At 31.3% G+C, this 23,563-nt stretch overlaps 3 protein-coding genes across 3 annotated transcripts; 1 reads left to right on the top strand and 2 right to left on the bottom strand.

Moving 5' to 3' along the window:
• Positions 1-1,748: 1,748 nt before the first annotated feature.
• On the bottom strand, positions 1,749-6,370 carry HELRODRAFT_168250 (hypothetical protein; the record flags this gene model as incomplete). Its single annotated transcript, XM_009014133.1, has 11 exons — positions 1,749-1,850; positions 2,667-2,884; positions 3,382-3,472; positions 4,222-4,329; positions 4,420-4,516; positions 4,641-4,782; positions 4,865-4,935; positions 5,004-5,103; positions 5,179-5,269; positions 6,207-6,255; positions 6,339-6,370. 11 exons carry the CDS (start codon positions 6,368-6,370, stop codon positions 1,749-1,751), a joined length of 1,101 nt encoding a protein of 366 aa, XP_009012381.1.
• A 621-nt stretch (positions 6,371-6,991) lies between these two features.
• Positions 6,992-11,002, bottom strand: HELRODRAFT_73641 (hypothetical protein; the record flags this gene model as incomplete). Its single annotated transcript, XM_009014132.1, has 9 exons — positions 6,992-7,114; positions 7,777-7,871; positions 7,955-8,112; positions 8,259-8,376; positions 8,480-8,620; positions 9,585-9,741; positions 10,085-10,252; positions 10,423-10,643; positions 10,708-11,002. 9 exons carry the CDS (start codon positions 11,000-11,002, stop codon positions 6,992-6,994), a joined length of 1,476 nt encoding a protein of 491 aa, XP_009012380.1.
• Positions 11,003-17,120: 6,118 nt separating this feature from the next.
• On the top strand, positions 17,121-23,563 carry HELRODRAFT_168248 (hypothetical protein; the record flags this gene model as incomplete). Its single annotated transcript, XM_009014131.1, has 2 exons — positions 17,121-17,556; positions 20,937-23,563. 2 exons carry the CDS (start codon positions 17,121-17,123, stop codon positions 23,561-23,563), a joined length of 3,063 nt encoding a protein of 1,020 aa, XP_009012379.1.

Genomic DNA, 23,563 nt, shown 5'->3' with positions numbered 1-23,563 from the left:
GCTGTTTTTTTTAGTGGCTGATATATTGTTAGAAAGGTAATTTAATTCTACATAAGTAGTAGAAATCTTTTTTTGAGGCCGCAATTATGAATGGTGAAAAAAAATATTTTTGTGATTCGATACACAATGAAGTGTGTTTGTTTTTCGTGTTTTGAACACCCTGGAAGGCTGTTTTTTTCAGTGGCTGATATATTGTTAGAAAGGTAATTTAATTCTACATAAGTAGTAGAAATCTTTTTTTGAGGCCGCAATTATGAATGGTGAAAAAAAATATTTTTGTGATTCGATGCACAATGAAGTGTGTTTGTTTTTCGTGTTTTGAACACCCTGGAAGGCTGTTTTTTTCAGTGGCTGATATATTGTTAGAAAGGTAATTTAATTCTACATAAGTATTAGAAATCTTTTTTTGAGGCCGCAATTATGAATGGTGAAAAAAAATATTTTTGTGATTCGATGCACAATGAAGTGTGTTTGTTTTTCGTGTTTTGAACACCCTGGAAGGCTGTTTTTTTCAGTGGCTAATATATTGTTAGAAAGGTAATTTAATTCTACGTAAGTGGTAGAAATCTTTTTTTGAGGCCGCAATTATGAATGGTGAAAAAAAATATTTTTGTGATTTGATGCACAATGTAAATGTTTTAGTTTTTCGAGTTTTGAACACCCTGGAAGGCTGTTTTTTTCAGTGGCTGATATATTGTTAGAAAGGTAATTTAATTCTACATAAGTGGTAGAAATCTTTTTTTGAGGCCGCAATTAATAATATTTTTAATCGATTTTTATGTTCAACTTACTGTCAATTTTTTTTATGTTGTTCAATACCTCATACAATCATTGTTCATACATGCGTTAATTAAATATATAGAATACATACTTTTCATACATTTCAATGATCAGTTAAGGATTTATATAGCTATACAATTATTGGTAACATATATGAACATCTGCTGTGCATTCAGCAGATGGTCCTCTTTTTTCACGATCTCTCCGCGCACATAATATATAGGTCGGTCATTGTGGCTGGTGGCTAAGTTCAGAATCATTCAATAAGTTGTGATTGAAAATCGAACTAAATAATAAAATAAGCCTCTGACATATCTTTACACATTGCAAAATTTAATTTATCAAACAAATATTTATCTGATTTTTAATTTACAAAACTAACCTGTTGTGAATAGTTGGTTTTTCCCTGTAAAATCAAACTTACTAATTTTTCGAACTTCAGCGGCAGAAAGTCCATAAACAAATAGGATTAAAAGTAGAATAGAAACAAAAGGAAAACTAAAATAGTGATGGCCTACATTTATATTTAGAAATAGCTATGTTATTGCTTAAAGATCAATGTGCCCCAGAGATCAATGAGCCCCCATCTCCCCTAATCTCGTGCAAGAATCTCGAGAATCGCAAACTGATTGACATTGAGTACAGAAAACAGTTTTGCGGAATTTAAAATATATTCACCATTTCATTATCTTCTTATCACAAATATCAACCTTTAAACAGCGCTTCTAAAATTTTCATAAATTGTCCTATCATCACACTCAATTTTCGCAATTTATGACAATTTTAATGAAAAACGGTTTAAAGCTACTATTTATTGAATGAAAAATTCAAAAAAACAAACTGACGTGGGATAATACAGACTGGAAAAACTCAAACAAATAAATTTTACAGCATCATTAGAAACGTTGATGTGAGAAACGTTCGTTGTCAGAATTTGACACTGTAAATCATTTTAAGGAAAAATTATTTCACCATTTTTTAAATTCCATTCCATCAGGTGGTTTAACATCTACTTTTTTGGCTCCGATTTCGTTCCAGTTTGTGGATAAAACGGTTCCACCAGATTCACTCTGAAAATTAAAAAAATTAAAACTAATTAATTATTTAAGTTGAATTACACATATAAATTTTAATGTACAACTATACTAGAATTGTCCAATCAAATTTTTTTCAACAAATATTACAGCAAATGAATAATAATTATAATTAAGTGAACCTCAAAAACTAAAAATAGAATATGATGCAAACATTTTCTAGCTAAGCATTATAGTTCAATTCACATACATTTAATTCAATAGTATTGAATCCTTTTTTATATCGTTATTGAGAAAAACAAATTGTTTTTATGTTACATTATAAAGTAGCTATAAATTAAAAGATGTTCCAATTAAACCTTTAAACATGTAATTTCAAATTGATAAATTGCCATAAGTTTAAATGATAATTAAAAATTTACAAATACGTGAATAAACATAAATAAAAACAAACAGGTATATTTATTGAAATTCAAATTCACTCCTAAACATTTTTCAGAAAATAACATGTTATTTTAGTCTAAGAGGAGATTTGATATATAAGGAAGGGGAGAGATACGAAATATATTGGATGCATAGAGCTTAAAAAACACATTAAAAATTTAAAGGAAAGATCTGTTTACAAGGTTAGACAGTAGAATGTTTTGGTTTTAATATTATTGGCTTTGTAACAAGTTTGGTAAACCTAATAAAAGATTGGAATTGCCTGAAAGTAGTCTGCATTAGAACATAACCACAGTTACAATGATTCTTTACAACACCTTGTGTTAGTCAACTGTTTGCTACATCAAACATTAAACCCTACACAAAGGTCATGGTAGTGCAAAAACTAGAAGACAGAAAAAAACTAACAAAACTTTTCATCATTGCTTTTTTAACATCATCTGATCCATCAGCATATATTTGCTGGAATAATTGATTCAGGGCAGCATCACCATCCAATTTTTCATCTTTTTCTTCTGCTTTTATATCATTAACCAGCTGATCCCAATTCTTAGTATGCAGACTTGATGACGGATATTTTTTCACTACTCCAGAGACTTCATTAGTAGATGTGGCAGTACATTTTTCTGAAAAAGTTTATAATGATAAATTTATAAGTATTTATACGTAAATGATAAAACAAAATATATAACAAAGTAATTCCATAATTGACATGCTAATTAGCAGTTATGTGGTTTAGAAGATTGTGTTACATAGCCTTGAGTGGGTTGCAACTTCGTGCTTCATGTTATTTTTAATGTGCATTGACCTGCTCTGACTGATGTCTCTCCAAACAAATTCGTCTACATATATTTAGAAATGTGTCTACATGCACATACCAATGCCTATACAAGTAGATATAAACGCGCGTGCACTTTTATGGAAGCTTTACATAAACAAATGTGAACATTTTGTCAAGAAACAAAAAATGATGGAAAACCCAAATAAAATAACTAAAAAATAATAAGCAAATCTATCAAAGAAATGCAGACAAAACATCAAATAAATTAAATGTGGTGGTGAAAATATCAGACATCAATCAGACAGCATATTTACTAAAAAAAAGCAGAGGCAAGTAATTTACCATTTTTAATTGATTTAATATTTTCCAGATTCCCATCATGCTCCAGTTTGCTCCACATTATTCCTTCTTGCTTCATTAACTTAATTTCCACCTGCACAATCAGTATTGTCATTAAACAAACATCCTTTTCTTGAGTTTCTTTGAAGCATTCAACATTTTGAAGATCATTAAAAGATATTTCAAATTTTTTAGAATTAACTTACAATATTAAAAAATGATCCGTTTAAATACAAAAAAATTAATTAAAAAACACATTTATATTTATATAACTGGACTCATTTACACCTATGCCCTGGACAAATTTTTTCAATACAAAAAAATATTTGATCTTATTTTTATTTCCCAACCTGACACTTTTATTGTAACATGTTATGGAGAACTAACAACACAATTACAAATATTAAAAATATTTTGACATTTCTTGTTTATGATACATTTAGGTCAATGCTAAATATAACACACCATATATAAAACTGAATGTAAAAAAAATGAACATGGCAAAATTTGAAATTGACAATATTTGCATATTTTTAGAGTAGTTTAATGTTGAAGAGAAACAAATTCTTCTAAGAAATGACCAACCACCATCCAGATTGTGTCATTAAGTTTAAAACAAAACTTGATCAGATGAGTTTAAAACAGAATTTCATCAGATGAAAAGCCTAAATGAAGGCTTAGATAGGAATAGATTTCAACATTGGATGGCATCTACATGAGAACAAGCTTGTAAAACTATATAATCCCCTCTCAAATTCAATATCATTAGACACATCAAACTCCTTTTTCAAACTATTAAACCTAACAACTCACTGTAAAAACGTTAAAATAAATCATGCAGACCTTAGTGGAGAGGATCTTGACTTGAATCTTATCAGGACAAACTGAGTGAGCAAGGTCGAGTTCTAAGCTGTACTCTGGTCGAGATGGCTGAGTAATGGTGCAACTCAACTGAAGAAATAAGGAAGCATTGCACCATTTAACATTATATTTTGATTAATTACAATTTTTTTACTTTCATAAACAATAAAAAATGCTTACAGTATTCTCTGTTATGTTATACTTGAGTTCATCTGAGCGAACATTTTTTAAAAGGATTGTTAGGACAATGTGTGTTTCAGTTTGGTACCAATCATATCTAAAACAAATTAAATTATATAATTAAATAAAATGTGAATTACTTCTGTTCAAACACTTGTGAATTATTAACAAAAATAAACAGTATTTAAGATATTTTGCATGAATAATAAGTCCAAAATAACTTTGTCTTTAAAGAATTGTTGGAAAATAGAATATTTGCAGATTGCTTAGTTGAATCAGAAGTTGATGTTTGTGAAGATGATTTCAACACAGGTAACTTCTTTTCACATTTTTCCAGCCATTCCATTAATTTTGCATCATTCTCTAAATCGAATAAACAGATTTAAAAAAAATTATTTATTCATTTATTTATTAGAATTTGAATAAAAAACAGTTGAAAACAAACCTCTTTTAGTTAAACCATCCTTGAAGGCCTGCCTCGCCAACTCATACTTCTCTAAATTGAATAACGCAATACTGTACAATGAATGGAAAAACAAACCATTAAAATTTAAAACAATTAAATAGTAAAAAGATATATTTACCCTTTCCTTAAAAAAGCACTGGAAATGTCTGGATTAAGATCAATGGACATAGATGCATACTTCAAAGCCTCTGTAACAGTTTTGAGAACATTTAGCATTTCTAAATTTATTCATTAAAATGGCCAAACATTTATTTAAACAGTAAAACAAGCAGCATGAAGAACTATAATAAAACCTGAGTAATTGTTTTGTTTGAGGTATAATTGAGAAAGACTGTTGCAACATTGATCATTCCGAGCATCTAGTTCTAAGGCTTTTTTGTAGAACTGAATTAAGAAATATAACAAAATTGACTAATCATTCATATTCATATTTACTATAAAATGCAACTAATGCAATGTAAACACATTTTAAATATTAAATTAAACAAAATTTTAAAATAAATGGAAACAAATCAACACAATGTAGGTTTTACAACGTCAATCAATTAGTTGTAAAGGAGTTAAGAAAAAGAAAATTGTAAACCGGGGCCTTTAGGTTAAATCAATATTTAGAAAATAATTTAGATTGAGACTTAAACATTTATGAACAAATTTTAAAAATTATTCTATATTTTATAGGTAGCCAGTGCAAGAGAACAAGATATGAAGATATATGCAAAAAGATAGGGGCACAAGCAACGAGATGAGCAGCGAAGTTAAAAGCTTTTATGCCCATAAAGGATAGAGTGTAGAATCAGGAAGACAACAGTAGAGCGAGTTATATTAATCAGTCCTATTTAAAACTGATGAAGAAACAAGTAGTAGAGTAGGATCGTCAAGAAAAGGCAAACGTTTTTTATTCTGCTTTATCTACGTGGATGAAAGTAAGAACTTCTAGCAACATTAATGTCTTTCTTAGTTAATCTAAAATATTTCTATCTACTTATTATTTAATTATTACTTATTATATGTATTTATAACACTATTTTATACTTTATTTGAAAACACTTTTAAAATACTAATTTTAACAAGATTTTATAATAAGCAAAAACAAGTCAACACAATGATGGTTTTACATTTATATTACATTACCCAAAATGACAAAATCAATCATAATTAGATTAATTTGTAAAGCGCTATTTCCATAACTTTCAACAGTATTGAGATATGCTCAGAACTTCGTAAGTGATGGAAAAGTAGTCAGAGAATATAATATATATATATATATATGAGATTAATTATTTGTATTTATTTCATTCTATTTCTAGAAAAATCTACCAACTTGGAGAGCCTCATCATAATTCTCATCAACAAAACATTCGTTGCCTTTTCTGTGAAAAAAACTTAATTTACTCAACCGTACAATGTTTTAATTAAAGTTATAAATAAAAAATTCAGCATTTGCCTAACTAACTGATAATATTCCCTGCTCGTCAAGTCGGCCATCGTCTCCGCTGTGATGGAAATGAAACTTGACAACACAATTGCGATTTATAAAAGTGAACTTTTGTTAAAAGTTTTGTGGAAAAAATCGAAAGCACCTCGCGATCATATACAATATTTTAGTTACAATACTTATATGTAATACCCAAGATTCCCTGGTTCCCCCACGATTCTCACTAACTAGCAATATTATTACTAACTGCGTGCTTCCTAGAATTTTTAAGTGCAGAAACAGACAACAATTGTGATTTTTTTTATTTATTAGTATTAATTAGTATTCAACACAACAAAGATAACAAAATAATTATGATCTGCAAAATAATTATAAATATCAATTATACCCGGTTATACCATAAATAAAGAAAATAACATATGTAATATAATATATATATATTAACATATATATATAACAATACATTTAACATATAATATAATATAATGTTATGTTCTATATATAAGAGTTATACCTACCTGTTAACCAGTACAATTATTTTTGTGTAAATTCGGATTTAACAAAAAACTTTTATAAAATGTAGCGTATTCCAAATCTTTCCATTCAAAAATTTTTTTTGAAACAACTTTTAAAATAATTTATCGAACAGTAGTGTGTTCTTGAGCTCCATATTAACCCCTGCCTAATTTACAACTATTCAGGTTGACACTGGATCCAGAGTAATATAAAACGCAGGTCACCGCGTTGTTCGAAAAGTCTAACTCGGCTATCTTGAACTCCGGATTGATGTGAACCTGTACAAATATTTGACACATATATACTCTTTCATTATATTATTATTTTCATTATTATTATTACTAGAGAATTTACATAGCGCTCCTTAAAACTTTTCAAAGAGGTTGAAACATAAATTAAAATGATTATTTATTTAAAAATGAATAAACTAGGTTTATATAGTGGTCAAATTTAGAAACTGCTCAAAAATGCATACTAAGAACGCGATGGTAACCATACATTTTACAGCAAGTGATCAACCAGCTGATTCCACAAGACCATAAAAACTACGACATTAACGCTAACTACTCATCGCTTGTTAATGTTATCGTCGTTGGTTAATGTTACGATTAGAGCTACGGTGCATTTTTCACACAAAACATCAACTCAACTCAATGTCCACAAACGTTAGCATAACTCTATTGTTTACATACTTGCACAAACGTGTTTTGTTTTAGGAAAATTGGTCGAGATAATGAAATAAAGAAAATACGACCGTTATTGAAATAAATACGATCTCCTTATATAATGTAATGAAAAAGTTTTTCTGTAATCGCTAGACAAAATCAAAATGCGAGTTGCAAAAGACTTTTTAATTTTTAATTTAGAGTTTAATAAGACAATAAAAATAAACGTTCCGTATAAAATAAATTTTGCAAACTTTTTCAAGAACTGATAATACCTTAAAAATATAATATCCAGGCGGTACATCGGTCATGTCCACCCACTGACAATCTATGTCGTGCAAGTAGTTGTCGGCACATCCGATGCTGATTCCTTTGAAAAAAAGTACAGCTTGGTTTATTAAAGCAGAAAATAATAATAAGTGAGTAACCTCCCCCTATAAATTAATATGTCACCTTGATCGCCATAGCCCTTGCACGCATATTTCTTTGTTACATTGGGGACGCATTCAACATCTTCCAAACAAAAACTAGCTTTGTGACCTTCGGCTTTTTTGTTTCCGTAGGCGTCCAACACGTCGTAACTTGCAAACACTTGCATGCTATGGTAGTGCCTTTAAAATGGTTTCAAGAAACACGAGATTCAATGCACTAAAAATATAAGGATGTATATTTTTGAAGATGAAATATGAACCTATAATTTCGTTTATTGAATGATCTAAATAACAATACAAATTCTATTAATGCAATAAAAAGTAACATGTGACAAAGATGCCATTCCCAATCTTGTTTCCTTAAGATAGGTTTAAAATCAGCTGTCCCAAAGTTCCATGTACTGCTGGAAAATCGAAGCAGACGTCTCCTGTGGACGTGCCAATCTGCGTACATTTTTGCGTTACATCTACACGTATGCGTAACTTATTTTTCAGAATACTGGAATAATTTGCCATTGAAGAAAACATAAAAGAATGTAAAAGTTACCGCTTTTGGTATTTTTTATTTCGAAAGCTGACGGCGCAGCGCAGTTTTCCTCCATAGCACACTGCAGATGGTACATGGATTGGTCATGCAGGTAGGCAGACTTTTCAATCAGCGTGGCATTTGGTACCAAGTCTGGTAACCCTTTTATAAAAGACAATGTAGTGGCCTTATAGATTATTGTAAATAACTTCGCCTTAGTCTAAGTTCAAACGAACGAAGTCAGAATTATAGCAAGATGCAAGTAAAATTACAAGCATCGAGTTTCACGATAAGTTTAAAAAATGACTTCACGTACGGTTTTTTAGTGAAACATTTGTGTCAGTTAATTTCATTAAAATCCAACAGACTGATGTTTTTTGTTCCTTTAAAAAAAAAAACATGAAAGAAAACTGAATGAAACATAATGTTTTCATAATGTTAATATTTATACAATTTGAATAATTTAAACTAATAAATAAAGGTTTCTTTTTCGTATATAACACACTAATATTTGGAACTGTGAAAGTTTGTTTAAAATATAGAACGTCTTATTCGACAAGTGAAATTTTAATTTTTTAATTTTACACCACACATAGTTGATTTCGTATGCAGTTTGACTACGCTTTGATGCATGCAAGCAAAAGAAAAATATAGTAGCTGTAAAAGAACATCACTTTTCTTGCAACAATACATACTGTTTTGAGCAATATTTTTAACAATTTTGAACAAGACAATAAGTAAACGCAAAATTTTTATTTAAAAAATTTTTCGAATAAGAATTTACTTGCTTGACTTTTATCACGTTCACACGGAGCATTTATAACTTGTTTAGCTTATGTTCTATGATAGCTTTCAAGTATTTGGCGGTGCATTTCTTAAATTCTTATAATAATGCTAATATTTCAATTTTTAAGTTAGGTAATAAATATTTATTACTTTCAGCCTAAATTTTTCAAAATATATCCAGCAGTACGTGTTTTTATCAGGCTGAGGCAAGCTAAGGTAGGTACGCACACGTGTGTGTACATTTTAAAAAGATCGAACTTATCAGCTTCTCATACAGCTATATTTAAAAATCGTGTACATCCAGTTTGAGCCAAAGGTTGAATTGTACAATTGTACTCACTTTCAACGCACATAACTCCGGCAACCCTGTTTGCTTTTGAACATGAAACTCTCTCCAACATTTGGCCATGGTAACATTCAGTAAGGTTGGCCTCATCCCCGTCACAGCGAATCTGGTTGAAGATCTTCGCCATATTGTCTCCACCGAAGAAAGAAGTCTGTTGAGTTTCAAAAAATGCACTTCAATCAGTTTACGTTGCGTGTATGACTGAACAAAGCATTAACCTCAGGAAGAACATTGAAGCTCTAAGTAAGCAAAGAGATCGATTGAAATAAAAAAAAGTTTGTAACTTATGAGAAAAGATTAAATTTAACGGGTATCTAAATGTAATAACTTATATACATTTTTGAATTTATTTTTAATTTCAAATCATATAGAAACTAGTGCGAACCTGACTTAAATTAAATAGTTAAATGGTTATCAATCGTTTGTCTTCGAAATGAGAAGCAGCAATAAAATATCAATAATAAAGAGTTTCTTAAACACAACTATTGACTTACTTTAAGAGCTGAGAGGGAATAATTGAGTCCAAGTTGTCTGCAGACTACCATGGCTTCCAAGAGGGACCAGCCATCTCCACACACAACTCCCCACTCTCCTCCTTCAACTTTCACCTCCACCCGACCTTCCTTATCATTCCGTCCATTTTGAAGGCGTATGGCGTATGGCTGAAGAACAAACAGTTTTTATTAGTGGTTGTTTTATTAATTGTAATAATTTCAACTGAATTATTTTATTTGCAATAATTGACTAATTAACTTTTGCAGTGTTAACAACTAACTGGCGGATGGAAGTGGTTATGTTGGCTGCTGGCTGCAGCTGCCTTCAATGCTTGCACCTCCTTATAGACGCTGTTGCCCGAAAAGTCGTTGGGTACCGTGAAACTCTCTCTGTTATAAGTAGGTCGTGTTGGTTTTTTGGTGGACGTTGGAATGTTGTTGCTGCATGTGACACCGGCTGCTTCTCGTTTGTTGCAATTGTGCTTGCCAAAAATTGCGTGCTGGCAAGAAATTAGGTGATCTTCCAAACCAGTACACACCACGTTGTCCAATCCGATCTCTTCGTTGTCGTTCATAATTTCGTTATAAATACTTCATATAAATAGTAGAAATAAATTTTTTACCGTAATGCGTGGCTCCAAAAAATGAATTGGCATGTGCATTAGAAGCTCCGACAAATCCAAGAAGTCTACAGGCCACGTGTGCAGAGTTGATGTTCCAGTTATCGTCACATATGGACCAAAGTTTATTATCTTTATAAATCAGTACATTTCCAGACTCCGATGTACCTCGATCAGATTTTTCTAAAATTATTTGAAGTTCCTTCAAGTTCTCTGATGCAGTCTCGTCCGCTTGAACAATTTTTCGATAAGTAGAAGATCCAAGCAAGGCAAGAATTGACAGCGTTAGCAAAAACATTTCGAAAACTTCAAATCAAATTATTAAATTAAAAAAATTAAAATGCAAAATCAGTGATCATGTCTATTTAACAATTTTCAGGATAAAAACCAAATTAAAATTTTAAAAAATATTTCTGCAACGCCAACAGCAGTGACTGAGGTAAAGATATTATTGCAGATACTATTACACAATGAAGGCAGCTTGAAGAATGCGTAATATTAGTTAAACAGTGTAATAGATTTGACAGCACAAACGGACTTCTGCAAATTATGAATGACATGAAGTTACATGCAAATAAGGCAACAGTACAATAGAAGACGTGTGTTGCTACATACCGCTCTGCCTTGCAATTCATACGCATAGCACGCTATTGAAACCACAATATTAAAAAAAGTGGTTTGAAAATCTCAGATCAGACTTGCCACACCACCGTATTAAATTAATTTATTTCCATTTTCAAGTTAAATAAATTGAATGTAACAGCAGTTTTAATATTTTTCAATGAAAAATGCAAATATTGTATTTACGTGACGAAAATAATGTCATGTGTAATGTCTATTGATATTTAATGTTCAGTATTATTGTGTAATACAATATATACAGATATGATATGCAGAATATGATATTTATATATATGTATATATATTTATATATAAATATTAATGCAATGGTCTTTTACCAGCACATTATATATATATATATTTATATATATATATATTGGAGCAGTATTGACACACTCATTATATTTTATTTTAATTTAACACAAGGAATAATCGACGGGCAGACGAATAGGATCGTGATTAATAATAATGACGCAAATACTTCCAGGTAAACGTTAATTTCGAATACTATGGTTTGAATATATGAATATATTTATTACAATTACATAAAACAAGCAAACTCGCACACACATATACACACACACACATGTATATATACATACATATCTCTAGTTTATACTTAGTACTACATTGTACATATCTCTCGAAGTCATTGCAATTTGTTGTGACATATTTCACAGACGTGTAGACGGATTTTCATTAAAAGAACGATTTTAAATATGTGCGCCTGTAGGAATAAATCCACAAAATTAAATTAAAAATTCTTAACGAAACCCTCAGTGCTAATTTTTGAACAATTTTTAAAGTACTAATGGAAGTTAATAAAATTATTTTAAGTAAAATAAATATAAAAATATATAGATATTAATTCAGTGCTAATTTTTGAACAATTTTTTAAAGTACTAATGAAAGTTAGAAAAAATGATTTTACGTAAAATAAATATAAAAATATATAGATATTAATTTAGTTAATCGTGAAGCACACTTTTATGTTAAACACATTTGAAACACTTGAAGAATGCGAGGAATGTGATGTTAAATGAGAAACCTCAGAACCTTCGTAGGTAGTCCATGTACGAAAGCATGCTTTTAAGATCAAAGTCAGCGAAGATGAGTTATTTTCATTGCGATAAATTATTTTCTAACATACAAGAACAAGATGCGTTGGTTTCTTGCTTACTCGTGTCACTCACAAATTTGCAGTCCTTTTCTAAAACAGAAAATTTTCAAGCATTCCCATCACATACAGAACTGCGCATATTTTGGGAAGATTGTTCCCGAGATGAGACAACAATCTCATCTATGTATCAATGCTTTCTTCTAAATATTGTTTTCAAACTGTGCAGGTGAGCTGCTTAAACTGCTGGGTTTGTAGCACGTTAACAATGTTTACATAATTTTTGTTTTTGGTTCACTAGGATATTTTTGGTCTTAAGTATCAACAAAACTCCCACTGTAGAATCATCCAAGACTCTAAACTAAAGCCCACAGGTTTTTATTGATGGAGAATGATCAGCAAGCATATATTTTAAAGAGCAGTTTATGACTTTCAGCTGCATATATTTAATTATAATTGAAAAGTAGTATTTTTCGGAAATCATTACTTGCTGGCTCATAATTTGAAATTACATGAAAAAGATTTGAACATATTTGACAATACCACGTTCAACATTAAATAATTTACAACTAGTCTGCTTTTCAATACAACAAACAAACGATTAATTTTAACAACAGTCCTGTTTGATTTTTGTTCACAGAAGGAAAGATGCACACACACGCAGCAGTTGTATTTTTGTAGTATTGAATTTTTTAATTAGCGAAAACTAATACAAATTTCTAAAAAAATTGTTAGCGTGAATTTATAATTGAAGTTTCCAGGAAACTTATGTACAGCGCAAATATGACAAGCCTAGCGAATTGTATACATTGAAAAAATGAGAAAACCAGTACGTATTTCATATTGTTTAAACTTTCATTTCAAGCAAGAGATTAAAATTAAATTTAAATGCATTAGTCCGATCGTTTTTACCTGCTCTTCAAACATTCCATTCAGTTGAACAATTAAAGTGACTACGGTGTATGTGTATTACATATACAATACTTACTCTTCTTAGTTTTAAACATTTGTTTTTTGTTAATGTTAGGTTCATAAGCTATTCATATTTTTTCAGTGCACGTTTAGTTTATAAAAGTTTCATATCAATTGTATTTATGATATTTGTATCAACTGATAATTTATTAAGGATTCAGTTAATTTGAATGTTTAAACTTCATGAACAAATTAAAAAAATAGAATAAGAATTTTTGAAATTCTTCAATCTTGAATGAATGATTTAAATGAATTAATATATTTGTTAGCATTCATAAACGTAATTTAAATAGTATCTGTGTTTGTTTTATTAATAATCATTGGCCATATATAATCTATTTTTTAATTTCCAATTAGCATTAATTGCAGAGCGAAGAAGAAATGCACATGGTCATTCATACATCTTGCCACACCAGCGGTGAGTTACGCATACATGCAATACATAAACACTCAAACATTACATATATACAATAAATACATATATACATTACACACATATACTTGAACACAGACACACGCGCGCGCGCACACAAACACACACACACATTTTCCATTTCCATTTCAAAGTTTTATTCATAATCAACAACATATCAAATAAGTGAATAAAAGTTATGAAGTTGAATATGCGGAGACCGAATAAGACTGTTTGTCTTGTGGTGGCCACCGCAGGTAGATACATGAATAGTTAATGAAATAAAATAAGGAAAATAACTGAAGCAGAAAGATAATTGAAGATAAATAAGTAAATGTTCGTGTCATACATATATAGACATATAACTATGTAAATGTTCGCTCAGTACATATATAAACACATAAATGTTTAACCATTCATAAAGACCATTCATCCGCATCATTTGTTCTAACGTATTCTTAATATAGTATTAGGTGGTGGAGTCGAGATCCGGTGTCAATAAAAAAGCACGGAATTTTGACTTGAAATGTTGTAGGTTTATGATGGCTCTTAGATGGGGAGATACAAGTTCTGTCCAAATTTTAGGACCTGTTATTTTTATGCTTGTCTGGATTAATTTGAGGCGAGTTTTGTAGATATAGAAGAGAGGGGTGTGTCTAGTGGTTGTAGGTATATATATAATGGTGGTATGGTATATATATATATACACATACATACATGTGCATATACAATGAATATTGTACTCCACTTATTTTACTTACCTTTTGCTGATTAACTTTGAAGATGACTACGTTTCCTTTTGGAATTAATTTGAATAATCCAACTGAATGAATTATACAGGTAATGGTGGAATGAAAAAATTAAATGATCGCATTAAAAATTATACCATCTAAAAAAGTAATCTTTTAAATGTTTATCTGATTTTAATATGTTATCTAATCACTGATCTGATCTAACAAGTAGTTTTGTAGAATTAAATATAATTTTTTTTCAGATTCTCAAAATGTATAAAAATTAAGTTGTATCCTTTAAAAAAAATATAAATCTAACAAAACGCCAAACATCATGTAAGCAGAAATTATGAAAAACATTTGAAAGGATGAAAATAGGGTTTTGAGTGATGCATGTCGAAAAAGGTTGAAAGAAACTGCCTCTAAAAAATTTTCTGAAAGCATTATTTTACTTTGCAAAGACGTGTGGATATTTGTAATGCAATTTTTTAATTTTGAGGCATCTCGCTTTTTGAAACCTGTTATGTGATATATGAACATTTTCCAGATATCAGGTAATGGTTTGTGTTTACTAGACATTTCTTTCGTAAGATTTCAAATCTAATATGTTAGTTGAAAAATATTAAAAATTGCAATAACTTCATATGGTAAACCGGCAGAACCAAATATTTTCAGAATATATAAAAGCAGCTAACAATGCAGATACTGAGAGCCATATAAAATTCATGAAAATGGAAGTTATAACATCAAAGCGAGGAATATATATCTGAGTTTAAAGATGGCAATTATTGATTACTTTGATGTGTTCCTGTGTGTGTGTGTGTGTGTGTGTGTGTTTGGTGTGTGTCCATGTGTGTTGCATTTCAAAGTGTGGTTTATTGTATGTTGTTATACCTAACAATCCACCCGTTTTACTTTTTACTTGTGCTTCAATTTTTTGGTAAAATGAGTTTAGTTTAAAATATTATTAATCAGTTAATAATTTAATTTAAATTTTCCATTTTTATTGGTAATTAATTGTATAGTGAACCAGGAATGGGTTGACATTTTCAATGAAGTGATGGAGTCCTGTGCGCTGTAAATTTCACGCGTTCAAAATGCTCGCCGCTCAATTCCGCTGTTGGGATTCTTCAATTAATCCTATTTAATGTCTAAGAATTGAAAATACACCACAATCCCAATTTCAGTTGCAATTTTTTTTAAATATTAAAAAAAACAAATAATTGAAAGATAGCAGAAGAAGGCAATCATAAAGAAGAAAATGGTAATTTTTTTAAGGTTGCGGCCGGGCTTCCTAAATATTACAAACATTCTTGAAGGCACCTGTCAAACTAATAAACTGAGTTTATGCTATTTTGTTTGTATGCAGTTCTATTTTGTACGTATGCGTGCTCCAATTATTATGTTTGCAACAATTTTCACGTACGTTTTCGTTTATTTGTATACGTTGCGTATGTATGCATGGATGCATGTGCATATGTTCCTGGGTTGGTATGTTCAAATCAATGTATACGTTACTTTGTATTTTAGTGTACACAATTATTTGCAGTACAAGTATCATAATATATAAGTACACATTTGTCTAATTATTTCGTATGTACAACTTCGTACAACTGATTCTTTTGACAAATGTACGGTACATAAAATGCGGAGTTTTACATTCGTTTTCCAATTTAAATGTGCCAATATGACTCTGTTTTTTTTATAAGTTTTAATACGAGTACAGTTTTGATATTCCTGTATGTATGTATTTATGTATATATATACCAACTCTTCATGCATGTATGTACATTTAAGTATGTGTGCAATGCATGCATGAATGCATGTATGTATGTATGTACATGCATACATACATATGTGTATGTATGTATGTATAATATGTATGTATGTACATGCATACATACATATATGTATGTATGTATGTATAATATGTATGTATGTATGTATGTATGTATGTATGTATGTATGTATGTATGTATGTATGTATGTATGCATGTATGTGTAATTTATAGAGCACGCAAGTTTACAACAGGGAAATAAGGGAAGCACGTATGCATGTATTTCAAGGCTTGCAACACAACACACAGCACAGGCTCCGCGTCGCACGGTCATCTCAACGTAGATTGAAGTGAAAGTTGTGTAATTGTTGGAAATATTCATCTACAAAATCATTAAACGGAATATTTATTGCGGCATTGTAAAGTAGATCCATCCTATTTCCAGGTCCATCCTATCAAAATTTGATTTTTTAAATTGTAACAAATATAAATAGGAAATAAATAATGTGCGAGTATTTATTCGATGCCATATCTCACGTGTTGATGCTGATTTGAATGACAATTGTCCTGAAGAATATGCCTGCCGCAACTTAACAAATTCGTTTGAAACCACTGCTGAATGAAATAGGATGAACGTTCTGTAGTGTAATCAACATTTATAAATATTACTCTTCTACATTGCTGTCACGAATTTCCGAAAAAATTAAATTTGTTAATTAAATTTTTATTACTAACAGTGAAAATATTCAAGATATAAAAAACGGTATAAATTAAGACCTGGAACAATGTATCAGCGAGTTTATATCTTCAGAATACTTCACGGACTTTTCTATAATTTGGCCGTGTCATCAACATTTTTATCATCAACGTCTTCATCGTATTCACTGTCACCATCGTCGTTAGCATCATCCCAGCCCACCACTCCATCATTTTCTGAAATATCTTACAGCGCACTGACTAGCAACAATACAAACGTCACGGCACTCCGTACCGGAGCCATCAGTTATAATGAAAGGTTGGCGATGCACGTGTGCACTGGATTGTTACTGGCGCTCGTCATTTTGGTCGCCTTGCTATCGAACTCCATGGTTCTCGCGGCCATCTGTCTGAACGATCATCTGCGGACCTCATCCAACTACTGCTTCCTTGCATCGCTCTCCATCATGCATCTTCTCATGGCTACCACAGTACTTCCGCTAACTTTCTTCATTACTTTGAAAGGTTGGTTTATTTTTTCCCCATTAAAGCGATCGTCATAAATTTCGAAAATCTCCCGCACGTACGAAGCATAAAATTCAACATACAAAATTGCTCACAGAAGTATACGCGAAGTATGAGTTCTATGGGCGACACGCTCTTCAATCAACTTATGAACTAAATCTTTAAAAGAGTTTTAAATTTTTTCAAAAACAAATTGTCACGAATTGAAAACAAAAAAAAATTAAGGTTTTCTAAATATTGAAGAAGTTTTTAGAATTAAAACTTTGTTAAATTATAAGAAATCAATTTCGCATTCCGTGTTGATTATAATTAGGATTACATAGTAATGAATTATATGGAGGAAATAAGAATAATTGAAAAGTATGTTTCGATTTGTTTTCAATTTGCTGGTCAGACATTGAATGCTCTCTGAGAAAATGATGAACGCTATCAGAGCTAAACGAAGAAACGAGAAAAAATGTCTGAGCGCTGCCCCGGGCGATAGATCAGGAATCCATGAAGAGCAAATGATGCTGGCAAGCTGGACCATTAATATGCAATCTGCCTCTCCTTTCTGCCTATGTTGCATGATTAATTGTTTAATCTACGTTCCGCCTTGCTTCATACAGTGCGCTTCCTAATGAATACTGATGCTCTATTTTTAAAAAATTCTGAATATATTTTCAACACAAAAAACAAACAAATTTGAAACAAATTACGATAAAACTACATTTTTTAATGAATTTTTAAATTGCGTGCATTCCTGAATTAATGAGTTTTGCCTAATAGGCTTTAAAAAAGTCAAACTATAGAATATTTATTTTTAAAATAGGAAAAAAAGTATATTAATGAAAATATGTGAAACATTTGTTAGGAAGACAATAAATAAATATGTACAGGCCCTTCTTCTCCTCTTGCAAATTCGTAAACATGCGGCATACGTATTTTAGGAGATAACGCGTGTTTATTGCATCAGGTGGGTAGGCTCAATTTTATTCGGAGGCAGAGCAATTAAATCAAAGAAATGTTCAATACGTTGGAGACGCAAATACAATTAGGCTGCTGCGTAAAGAGCCCATAATGGAGTGCAAGAATGTTCGTTAACATCTAAACCCTACAGAATGTAATGCCAGGAGTGATGTTATGATAATAAAAACATGCGGAGTTAGCATGTATATAAACCTGTGTGTGTTATTTTTACCATAACTTTTGCATAATTTTTTAAACCTGGGGAATATAAGGTGCCATTCCAATATTTGGTAATAAAAATAAATATTTTCGTGACCCCTCCCACTTTCCAAAAGACTTTCGTCGCAAACCACTTGACGCAAACAAAAAGTAAAAAAAAAGTTCTCATGTAAATAACAAAAATTATTTTTCCTTTTAAAATTTAATACCCATACCTATTTAATCCACAAAAAGCTGTAATTCTAACAACGTTCTATCTCTTAAGCTCTTTATGTTAGTGTTTGTTTGTAAATTTAAAATCATTTTCCAAAATGCTTTACCGCTGGATTAACGAATATAAATTTTATTCTATTAATGAAAAATTTAATAACAATAGGTTGTTTCCAAAATTAAAATCTGGATCGTTACAAAATACTCAATTGGCTTGTCTAAGTATTGACTTTTTCAAATTTGTTGCAAGTTTTTTTTAGAAATCTTGAATAATATGGTGTAATGGAAGAAAATGTTTTTTCATTTTTGGTTATAAAAAGCAGTAGGTAATTGATGATTGGTAGGAGAAGATAAGAAATAAACCAGCTCTGATCTGCATGAATATACAATGTTGCAAGATTGAATGTCGCAGAAAAACTATCTTTTTTTCGATTGCCAATTAATAAACAGTACTTAAATTGAGTACACACGGTATAGATGTGTGTATGTTTTATGGGGTGGATTTCTGACTGAACCAAACGTGAATAGTGGTCAAAATGTGCTGACTCATGTAATTATTTTGACGCTGTTGCTAATTAAAATAGACAAAAATTTTAAATTAGAAACTGTGTGAATCTGTATTAAATATGATACAAAATATGGTGCCTAACAGTTATAATAAATGATCGCAAGCAACAAAAATTCATTCTATATACCTTGTACAGATGAACGACTAAACTTCAAAAAGTTTCTGTTAGCATTTAAAAATGTAATCAACTGAAAAGTATTATTATTATAAAAAAAGATAAATTAAAAAATCTTTTTAAAAGTTTAAAAAAACTGAATTAAAATTTCAATTACAATTTTTTGTGTGATTCTCCAAAATAAAAATGATTCCTAAGAATGGCTGAGAATTAAAAGGTTACCGAATCTTAATCTAAGCAACCACCTTTAAATAAAAATTTTACTTAAATTCTAATAATTTTTGGTCTTAAAATTTTCTTAGTAGAAAACTTTTATTACTTAATTGGCTGAAAACGACAACGTAAACAGAGCCTTGTAGTAGTTAAGAAACACTTTGTTGCGCAATTACATGAAAATAAAAAATGAATAAATAACAAAACAAGTGGTTTTGAAAAACGCAACAAAAACAATGTTCCAAAAATATTTAAAAAATGTAAAAAATTTATTGTGAAATAAATGCAATGATGACTGGTCATATAAATTTATTCCCGTTTCAAATAACCTAACACGTAAGTCAGACGTGTATGTATGCCAGACGCGCTAATAGAATTTTTAAAACCTTTGAATATTTCAAAGTATTTCTTGCCAAAATATTTTTGGTTTTGTCTTAATTATTAACGAATGTTTCTATTTTATTTTAATTTGAATTGGCTTATTTTGTAAGAAATATTCATATTAAATCCTATCAATACGACTCGCTTCGCCACGCTGATTTTCAAAAATGAAATCATACACGTAAGTTTAGCCCTACGAGGTTTCGTTTTTATGAGTTTTCCTATTTAAAAAAATTTAATTATAATTAATTAGCAGTAGTTATTCTGTCGAGAACTGACTGATGATTTTGTGGTCGAATTTTGATTGCCTGCCCCAACATACAAAAGTAATGCAAAGAATTTGTTAGCCAACATGCAATCAGCATGACGTTACGCTGTTCTTGTCTGAGAAGATTTATTGAATCAAACGAAACACAAGTTGATTTATTGCTAAAATTGTGAAAAAGTTAAAAACAAATTGTTTTCTTTATTTTTTTTATTATTAAAAATAATTTGACATAAAAACACGTTTTTTATCGAATAATTTTTGACACATAATCAAATTAAAGTGCATAGTGACGGAATATGTGAAATATATTATGCATGCTCCTTAGCATCTGACGTCTTCTGTCAAAAGAAATATTTTGGCGTTGAAAGCTGCATCAAAGGAAAACTAATAAATAAGCATTTGAATATATTGTTGAATAATATAATAAATAACTGAAACAGATGTTTACAATACTGCAGGTAAGTTCGATTGCACGGACAACCAGTGCAAGTTGTGGCTGGCCGCAGACACTTTCCTATGCAACGTAACGTTCCTGCACATGGCGTTCATCAAGATGGACACGTATTTACGTTTGAAGGACAAACCTCGACCTCATTATCAATCATGCAGCTGTTCTTCGTCGTTCTGGTTGGCTGCTCCTTGGCTGGTTGGAATCGTTCAATCATCTGCTCAATACATGTTGAGCATTTCAACGTCGGACACCTTATTATTGGATCGTTCCATGTGCATCATCGACGACGCCAACTTCGCCATACTCACTTGCCTCTTCTCCTTCCTCGTTCCTGCCTTCGTTGCCCTCGTGTTTGACGGCCTGTGCAAGAAGTTATTGTTTCAAATGAATAACTTGGCCAGTTGCGTACCAACGCAAATGATGAAACGAGAAGCGGGCAACGTGCAAGCAGTTCTTCATCAAAATGCAATAAACGAATTTGACAAATCAAATTGTGACGCGAACGATGTACCACGTGACGGGCAGTTCAACGCTGGTCCCAGCATTAACGGTCATGATAATAATAGTGATGACAATGATGATGATGATAATGAGAGTGATGATTATGATGATGATGATGTTTCAGCCAGCACATTGTCTGCAGATATCAGCGTTTCAGAAGTTTGCGAAAATGAAACGAATCATTGCGCTGCCGACTGGTTTATAAATGAAACAAATAAAAAAAATGCAGCCGACGATAATTTAAATTCAGTAAACATTTTCAATGTTGATACTGACGGAGAATTCATAATTGAAACACATGATGACACGGTTGAGAACGTGAAGAGCAACAACTTCAACGCTAGCAACGACATGGAAAGCGTCGAAAGACAATCGACCAACGCGATGAATGTGCTGGCTAGTGATGAATGCACGCGAGAGAATGCTATCATCTCTTCTCCAGATCTCTCGCCTCTCAGAAAAAACTCAAATTTTAAAACACGAGTTGATTACAATTTTCTTGTTAATGAGAAATTTAACGTTGGAGAAAACGTAAATTATGCGAGAACTGTTTGCCGTTTGTATGAAAACAATAGAAATAACTGCGAACATCCTGACGCGGCAAATGAGTTAAATGAGGCAGAAGACGTTAACGTTGTCGGCCAGGCAAATAGCTTATCTCCTGGGAAAAATCTCATAAAACGAATGAACGAAGTTAACCTCCGAATGACCAACAACTGCAGAAGGACGAAAGAATTCTGCAAAGTAAGCGTGCACGAAAACAACGGTCGCAACATTTGCAAAGAAAGTCTCAACAACAATGGAAATCAAAACAACGACAGTCAAAATAACACACACAATCACAATCACACTCACAACAACAGCAACATATGCAACAATCAAACTTGCAACAATACATATAGCAATCCTATTCCTACCAACAACATACGCAACAATCACATACACAGCAACTACATATGCAACAATCACATACACAACAACGACAAAATATTTGGCGGTGGAATAAACAATTGTAACATTAACCATAAAAGTATCAGCAAACACAACAACAACAACACCAGGAAAATAAACAAAAGCAACAAGCATAAAAGCAACACGCCGAAGAACAACATTGCTGATTGTATGAACGAAAACATGGAGAATAGAATGCAAACAGCAGCATTAATGCACGATAATCAATCTTCCTCTATCAGACACATTGATAATGAACGTATAAGAGAACAATCGCTGCAAACTGAAAGACAATTTGAACAAATCAATGCGCATCAACCAGCCACTCAAATTTGCATTCAAATCAGCAAACCACAGAACGGTCAAGCGAACATCCGTTCTTGTGATTTATTACCTGAATCCAGAAAAAATAACAAACAAAAATCTATAGCTAATCACAATTTTAAATGGCCAAACAATGTAGAAAAGACTGAGGCCTCTATCGGTGGTCATCACACTTGTTCTGAAAAATTGTACAAAAACTTAAAAACTCCGAATTTGAAGGGACGCTCAGAAGATGTCCATGATGTGCACTGCCACTCGAATCAATTCAAGACAAAGCAAACAGGATTCAGAACTTCAAAAAAAATCTTCACGTCATCTCAAGCACAAAATGTGAAAACATCGTTGGAGACATCGTCGGCGTTATCTTTGCTGACGACAGAAGCGTCGTTATCATCATCTTCCTCATCAACGCCACATAGAAGCGACGACGTGCAGCCTAAAAATTCAAACGAAACAAGAGAAGAGAGCCAATTAAACAAACTGAACTCCAAAAGTTGCTCGCGGTTCGATCATTTTCTTCGACGCCGACAGTCATCGAAAAAATTTCATTTGTTGGATTGCTCGTTCAGAAAAGATTTCATCTTCATCGGAACCTCGCGTTGTTTGCTTTTCATTTATTTAACGTCATGGATGCCGACCATCTCCTTCAATCTTTTATACGCAACGGCCATTCAATTTCAGAAAGTATCTTCATTCTACTTGGAAATAATCACCCGCTGGTTGGCTTGTTCCACGGTTCTGTCCTTTCCTCTGATATGCTTCACACGGTCAAATATTTTAAGAGAAGTTCTTAAAGATCTTTGGAAAAAAGTTTTTGTTGTAAATAAAAATGCAGTCTCATCTAATTGTGTTGTTTAA

The sequence above is a fragment of the Helobdella robusta genome (genome assembly GCF_000326865.2).
Source record: "Helobdella robusta unplaced genomic scaffold HELROscaffold_13, whole genome shotgun sequence".
In the NCBI taxonomy this organism is placed as follows: Eukaryota; Metazoa; Annelida; class Clitellata; order Rhynchobdellida; family Glossiphoniidae; genus Helobdella; species Helobdella robusta.
This window is presented reverse-complemented; position numbering and strand designations above follow the sequence as displayed.